The sequence below is a fragment of the Colius striatus genome, chromosome 4, assembly GCF_028858725.1.
Source record: "Colius striatus isolate bColStr4 chromosome 4, bColStr4.1.hap1, whole genome shotgun sequence".
Lineage (NCBI taxonomy): Eukaryota > Metazoa > Chordata > Aves > Coliiformes > Coliidae > Colius > Colius striatus.
In genome coordinates, this window is record NC_084762.1 from 42016362 (window position 1) to 42024373 (window position 8012).

At 43.5% G+C, this 8012-nt stretch overlaps 1 protein-coding gene across 1 annotated transcript in view; it reads left to right on the forward strand.

Moving 5' to 3' along the window:
- The window catches only part of SPIRE1 (spire type actin nucleation factor 1), a 132415-nt gene extending 124749 nt beyond the window's left edge, over nucleotides 1–7666 (forward strand). The window contains exons 13-16 of the mRNA XM_061994452.1: nucleotides 278–348; nucleotides 1069–1096; nucleotides 1185–1321; nucleotides 2207–7666. Of these exons, the coding sequence (XP_061850436.1) occupies nucleotides 278–348; nucleotides 1069–1096; nucleotides 1185–1321; nucleotides 2207–2459 (489 nt within the window). The 3' untranslated portion in view covers nucleotides 2460–7666. The remainder of the gene's footprint in view (nucleotides 1–277; nucleotides 349–1068; nucleotides 1097–1184; nucleotides 1322–2206) is intronic.
- The last annotated feature ends 346 nt before the right edge of the window (nucleotides 7667–8012 follow it).

Here is an 8012-nt window from a genome sequence, read left to right on the forward strand (position 1 = left end):
TTGCTTCTTTGTGCGGTAGTGATATAAGCTCAGTGGAGGACAAGTGAAAAAAAAGTTAATGATTTATTGGCAGTTGTTTAGGTAAACAATTGAAGGAGTATTACTAAATATATGAAGATACAATTCTGGACCATTCTGTTCAATATGATCTTAGAAGCATGGGCCCCAGAACTGGATGTAGCACTGTAACTGTGGTCTCGCTGATAGCAACTGACAGATAAAGTATTACTATGTGGGACTTTGCCTGACATTATGCCCTTCTCTGTTCTTCTTTTAGCTCTGCTTTTGCTGTCGAACAAGAAGGTTTTCTTTCTTTACCTGGTCTTACACTTGTCAGTTCTGTAAGAGGTAAATATTTAATACCTGTTAATAACTGAGTACTGTTTCAGAAGGAAAAAATACCGATTTATGTGTTAGAAACCCTCAAATGTTTCCACTGTATACTGTTGATTGCTTTTATTTCTGTAACAGTCAATGTTTAAAAAAAAACAACCAAACAAAAAAGCAAACTGAGTTCCTTCCAAAGTGATGGAATTACTTCCTCGGGCTCAAACTCCTGGCTAAAAGTGAAACACTCCTTTTGATTCTTATGCTCATGGGAGAGTGAGATGGAATTTACTCCGACCCACCAATAAACAGTCTCATAATCTCTGCTGTTGGGGAAAATATTTCAAGGCAATTTACTTCTGGGTTTATTTTTTGAATATTGGTGGTGGGAGAAGGGAAAAGGACTCATTTGCAGGCAAAATGAAAAATTTTAACAGCTTATAATTCCATAGATTCCAGATCTATGCAATCACTGACTTATTGCCTCACTCGCCAAAGGAGTTTTCTTTAAAGGAGAAACAGTTTTTTCTTTCTTTGTGTTTTTAAATTTAGTGTAGTTCTTGTTTAGCATTTCTCCTTGCTTTTGATTTTATGTTCTGACTGAAGTTATTACATTAAAGAAGCTTTAAAAATATGGAGGTTACAGGAGGATTCTAACTCCTGAAAATACTTATCCTTTATTCTTAATTTAAGTCTAATTTTGCCAAATGAAATGATTCATGCTCTTGCTTTCTTACACAGGCCTGTATGTTCACAGTGTTGCAAAAAAGTAAGTAAGTAAACTTATGGTTAGATCCTTTCTGAGAAGCTGTAGTCTTTGTAATGATACTGCATGTTCCTTCTGCTGTTCTCAACAGATGCGATTGCCATCAAAGCCATATTCTACTCTCCCCATCTTCTCACTGGGACCTTCAACCTTGCAAAGAGGAGAAAGCTTTATGAGGCCGGAAAAACCCTCTACCAGTCACCACCATTCCCTGCGGAGCATGTCCAGGTGAGAAACAACCCTAGTTCACCTGTATCTGTTGCAGATGCTTCTTAACTGTTTAACATGGAGCTGTCAATCATTTAAAAGTGTTTCAGATTGAGCTATCAGTCATTAAAAAGAAGTTGTCTGTTTTGCAGTTGGCAATGTTTCTAATGCTTGTCATAACTTTACTGAAGCCTGAAAATCCGTGTCTCTTCTGTCAATCAAATCACTGCTTTGACTGACAGAAATAGTAATACTAACAGTGTGTCTTAAACCTTCACATTGCAGGTGAAAAATTAGTCTGCGATTGTAGCACCTGTAGCACCTCTGCAAAAATATCCTTAGCATGTCTTTTCCTAGTGTGAATAGATTATCCAGAGAGAGAACTTGCAGGCTCGAATCACTGACTGGGAATTCAGTGATGTCTTGTACAGATTTATTCTTTTTTCCCCTAATTTTTCTAATTCTGATTTTCACTGGTTTATTTTACTTTGATATTATCTACTGGTTATATGTCTTATACACAGATGGTTGACAAAGCTAACCCAGGAAATTAAATACAAAAGAAATTATCCTTTTTGAAGGGATCTACAGTATCCTTGCATAAACTCTCTGCATAAATCGCTAGTGTTACAATGGTGTGTTAAGTTAGACAAATGCATCATCTATATATAGTCATTAGTAAGGTTGGTTTTGCCACAGTCAGAAGTACTACACGTGCCCTTCTCTGTTAAATGACAGCAGATGCTGTCATCTCTGGTGTTTGGCCTCCTGGTGTCATTTTTTGGCACAGAAGAAAGGAAGATTTAAATCACGACTGTCCTGATGTGCCGTTGCCTGAAGGCGGCCCTTGGGGCTCACTGCTGTGCTGCTAAATCATGTGACGAGTCCCACTCTTTTGCCTTTCAGGCTGACCTCAAGGTCCAAATCTGTGGATAAATCACACGAAGAGTTTCCCAAAGAATTGATGGAGGACTGGAGCACAATGGAGGTGTGTGTGGACTGCAAGAAGTTTATTTCAGAAATCATCAATTCAAGCCGGCGCAGCCTGTCTCTGGCCAACAAGCGAGCCAGGTTAAAAAGGAAAACACAGTCCTTCTACATGGCGTCCCCGGGAACCTCTGAGTACTGCCCCTCTGAAAGGACTATCAATGAGATCTGAGCCTTGTGCCTTTCTTCCCTTTGCTTTTGTCTTCATGAGGTCATCGTCCATGAGCAAGGTCACTGAAACTGGATTCTCATTCCGTTGCTTCGTTTCACTCGACTGGCTTGTGATCACAGGATTTCCTACCCCAACAGTTCCCACAGACACACCACACCACGTTTAGATCTGTGCAGAATGATACGCAACGGGGCAGCTGCTCGCACGGGAAGAAAATCAATAGTTTGAAATTGTTGCCTCTTTTTTATGTCTGTGTTGAAACTAGAAAGCCTTTTCTTGCTTTCAGTCTTTTTTTAACCATGCTTTGAATCATTTTTCAGGAGATGTGCTGAAAACATATGTTTAATGGAGAACCACATCTAACAAAGTGTCAGAGTTAGCACAGTAGCAAACAGTAAGTCATATTGGCATTACCCCCCTAGTAATGCTCACATCCAAGTTGAAACAGCAAAGGGTTATTATTGCACACCAGACACTGAGTGTGAGCGACTGTGGTCAAAACCATCTTTCTGTGGAATTCTTTCGGTTACTCTGAGATCAGGGTTCAGCACATGACTGTGTCTGAGGGCAATATAGGCAACAAAGTTCTTCGCCCGTGTGGTTGGCTGTTCCCCTGAGCTGCTCTACTTTTGAAGCCTTAGTGTACTTCTAAATGTCTTCTGAGCAGGTTTTAGTAGTTTACTTTCTCTCTTGAATGTATGATGATGACTACTAGTAGCAGTGAATTTTATTAGTAGACAGAGTTGTACAGTTTATGGGGAGGATGGGAAATAAGGGAGGCTTCTAATTTTAACTGAATACTTGTAAAGTTGTTCTTGTGGTTACTCAGAGAAAACAGAGGGTAAGGTGTACATTTGTACTATAACGGAGCACAAAAGTACCGCTATAGTTACGTCTGACGGCATATCCACTGAGAACCCCATTTTTTCTGGGGTTTATAACTTGGCTGTAAAAATTTGTGTTCTGCTGAAATTTGAGACAGTGCTGTCTCGGATTGGGAGCAACCTCTCTGTTGGGTTTTTTTTTTCATTAATCTTTTTCATTCTTTTTCTCTTTTCAATTCACTCGCAAAAGAGTGCTAGACTAGTTGCTGAGGAATTCCGACAATGTCACGATGTTAACTGACATCTTACGCTTTTTTGCACTTTCTTTTTTTTATACTCAGAATACTTTTTTAAAAATTCAGGCTTAGCCAGAGTTTAGTCAATAATTTGGGGCCAGATCATTTTGGTATTTACAAACAAGCTAACATAGCCAAGTTATTAATACTTGAAAATCAACTACTGTAACTTTTTCATGAATTTTTTAATACCCTGAGGCATATTTAATATCTATATAGCAGTGTATTATAGAATGATGTAGCAGAGGAGTTTCAGATCTATTTATTAACATTTCTATACTTCGGATTAATGAGAGATACCTCAGAACTGCTCCAAAGTAGCTGGGACTGGATTTCCATAACATGACTTTAAAGACGTATTAATCAAAACAGATTCTCCTGACCAAACCTCGTGCATTGAAAAGCCCACGGGAAGGCAGGAGACCCCGGCAGCCCTGGTAGGGCATGCTGCAGAGGGCATGGGGTGCCAGGGGTAGTTGGCTCCCATGCAGTAGCTGTGCCCCAGCCCTGCTGCAGGCCGCTTCCTGTAGCCCAGAGTAAGGAGGCCTCCCTTTCAGAGTGTGCTCACACATGACCTTGCAGCCTTTGGAGCAGCCGGTCATGTCCTACTTTTTCAGTTGATTTGAAAAGCAAATGCAAAAGTCTCCTTCATCCTTCCGAGGACTCATCCAACCTTATTTTTAATTCAATGCCCACTTGGAAAATGAGAATTTTTGCATATGCAGGGCTTACTGAAATAACGTGTCGTTTTTTTCTGAACCAATGCAAACAGGAAGAGCAGGGATGAAGGCTTGACACTCCCTCGTAGCTGTCCCTTCCAAGGTCAGCTCTCTTCGGGGTACCTCTGGAAAAGTGTCTTGCACGTTAAAACACCTGGAGTACTGGCACGAGATAAGGATGTAGGATTGCAGGAGGTGAGTGGCACAGCCTGATCTGAAAGGTCTGCTGTTGCTGATCTCAGTCACATCAGCACTTTTTCTTCTTTCTGTGCCAAAACCAGGCCATGTGTTTGCTGCACAGTGAATCGGGAAAACTAGATTGAGAAATGCATGAAATCTCACTTTGCATCTCCCCTGGTGCCGTTTTTATTGTTTTTCCCTGGAAATGCCCCAGCCACATGTTACAATTGCTCACTGTCCTCTTCCCTGGCATCCTCAAGCCACTGAGGTGCAGCATATCCAGCATGTTTATTTTGCCCTTTGAGAGAGAATTAGGATGTAATAGAAGAGGCAGGGTCAAGGGCTAAGTAAATCCTGGGTGTGTGAAGGGAACTGAGTCCCTCTGTCCCATGGGGGCAGCTGTGGGGGAGCAGTGGAGCACCATCCAGCCTGTGCTTGCCTGAGGTGGCCAAGAGCCCTGGGCTCAGGCTGGGCCCCGCGGCACTGCCTTGGCCCTCCCTGTACAAATGGCTCCGTGTTGCTGACACAGAGCTGCCGTGGAGCAGGGCCTGGACAAAAAGCCCTCCAAGGTGCTGAGTCAGGCGGCAGCTGGCTCCCTCCCTGCCTGTGGCTGGGCAGAGGGCAGGGCAACGGGCCAGTTTGCCAGCAGTGCCGGAGGAGCAGGGCCAGAGGAGCGAGGCCGGCCTGCTCCTCACCCGGCTCTCAGCTGAATATTTTTAGCCTTCCATCTGGCTGCGTGCACGGGCATCTCAAATCCGCTGCAGTTCCATCTCTCCTGCAGGGGCTGCAGCCCTCAGCCCGCAGTGCTGCCCAGCCTCTCCCTCCCACACACGCTCCCAGTTCCAGATTAGTGGCAGTGGATGAAATCCGCAGCTTGTAAATATGTGTAATATATTTATTAATATTTAGGAAGTCTCCATCAATCATGCAATGGGGATTGACCTTCCCATGATGTTTTAAAAAGGAAATGAGTCTTATTTATATGTATGTTGGCTATTATCTTTATTAGAGTTAACGCTTCCAGCCCCCTAATGCAGTCTGCACTCCATTAGGCATTTTAGTGTGAATTACTGCTGAAGAGAATGCAGGACTAGCACGGCCAGCTCCCTTCCACGAATTTTTAGTATTATTTTTTTTAAAACTTTATTAATATGCCCAAGTTCTGTTTAAATCTATCATAGGAGACCCAAGGAGTTAAAAATGCCACTGGCAGCATCAGTCGTCTTGTTTTGTGCATGAACCCTGTTGTGGAGTATTCAAAACCAGCTCTGCCTCACGGCAGCAATGGAGGAAGCAAACAGGCCTTTTTTGTTGCGGTGCTCAAGCCTGACCTTTCAAGTGTCCCTGCTGACAACAGTGCTCTGGGGCTTTGTTGGATTTTTCTCTTTCCCTATTGCTTCCTTTATACAGGGAGGGAGGAGTGTTACTTGGCAAAAATAAAATGCCTTTCCGTTACAGCCCTTGTCTGTGTTAATTATTCGTGTGGAAGCTGAAAGGTTCTGTATTCTTTTTCATGCTTTTACAGCTTTCTAATATCTGTAAGGTGCTTCTTTTGGCAAAGAATTGTTAATGAAAATGATTGAATAACAGCTGAACCCCACCTGGGCTGCACAAAGGGACAGAAACATGTCAAAGTATTCTCAAGTAGCAATAAAACTTCTTGTGTAGCCCCAATGATGCGATGAACACACCATCATCATTTACAGAGAGCTCCCTGTTACCATGTTGCTACTTCCAACCCTGATGGTCTGTAGCTGAGGGGAGCTTGTCCTGCATGTAGCACAAGCTGTGGGAAATCTCCATCCCTCATCTTTGGGAGATAAATGCTGGCAGTCTTTTGGAGAGCTTTTTGATTGACTTATGTTTTAAACCAAAAGTCAGGACATATTTATCACTACTATGTTGTTCTCTCTTCCCTTTCAAGCTCGCCCTTTTCCCTAGCCAAGTTTAGCATCAGCTTCTATGGTTAGTTACTGGCTGCATGCTCAATAGATTAAAACTAATTTAGAAGCTCCAGCTTGAGACTCCTGATTGCTACCTTTGTGCTTCACCTCACCCAGCAGCTCTGTACATCTTTCAGGAATGTTTCTTAGGAGCTCTGTCTCATCTGTGATACAGCGACAGCACACGGGCATGAGGGAAAGGTGCTGCAACACTGTGCTCTGGTGCTACAGCATATGGGTTTTATCAATGTTACCATACCATTTTATAGTATTTCCGCAATGATAACTTGGAGCTGCTCTGGTTTATTTCTTCTTACTTTGTATGTATGTACCTTAATGCCAATCTGGGAATGTTTATGCATATTGATTCCAGCGATAAAGACCTGTTTTGTTGTTTCTGTTGGATTTTTTACTACTGTGTTTCATATTTTTTTGGGTACCTGAAATTACTGACTGGGATTTCCTGGTAGGAGAACTACGAGAGCGGGGGCACTGAACCCATTTCCCAAGATAAGTGTAAGCTGGGGGACGCAGCTCTGGCGGTTGCTCCCACTGGTGCCAGCTGTGAGTGAGCAGCCACAGCCCTCCCTGGGGGGGCCTCTCTCTGCATTCCACCTTCACCTTGAAAAGTCCCAGCGCTGCCCTTGGTGCTCAGCTGAGCTGGGACAAGCTGTGAGCCTCGCGGCGCCCCAGGGGCCTCATCTGCAAAAACAGGGACACAGGGACACAATGTTAAAGAACATTGAGAGCTGCTTGATGAAGGGACAAGCACTCGATGTCAAAGCTAATAGGATCCTGCACTGCCCCTTTCCATCAGCTTTCTGTGGCAGCACTGCGAGGTTTACTGATCTCCAGGTGGCTGAAACCTTCCAATGCTTTGACAAGCAAATAGGAATGAATTTTACCACGGCAGTCCACACTTAAATGCCATAGGGTATAACCAGGAGATGGAGCTAAATAGTTACCCAATACACATGGCAAATGTGAGGTGGCAGTAGCTTTGCTCATTTATTTGCGCAGAACTGCAGTTGAGTAACTTTTCTCCTTCTCCTCTGGTCGGGCTGTTTTGCAAGCGCAGCCCCTGCCTGAGCTGAGTGTCAGACTGGGAGCCTGGGCTCTGCTCTGGGCTCTGCTCTGAAATAACCACAGAAGCCACTGCAGTCTGCAAAGGTTGGTGAGACAGGTTTGGTAGAACAGTTCTAGAGGAAACCATTTGGAATAGATCTTTCCCTAGCTGATAAAAAAGACACATTTTGAAGCTGATAGTCTTTTGAGGCAGCAGGCTACTTAATGTACTGTGCCAGCTGGAAAAAAAAGTGTTTGATTTTTAACTTATTTGATAAAAACAAGACCCTGCAGGTGCAAAAAGGTGAGCACCCCAGTATGAAAAGATACATTCTTGGTGCCCCCCCAACACCTGCAGCTGTAGTGTTTACATGAAGCTCCAGGTCCTCCCCGTGTTTCTTTAAGCAGAGTCAGGTCAGTGCTTCACTGTGGGAGCCAGCGATGCTTTGGCTTTTGCAGAACAGGCTGTAGCCAAACACTGAAGTGTGGGATTTTTCACTTGCACTTTAAGGGCTGTTAAATCTAG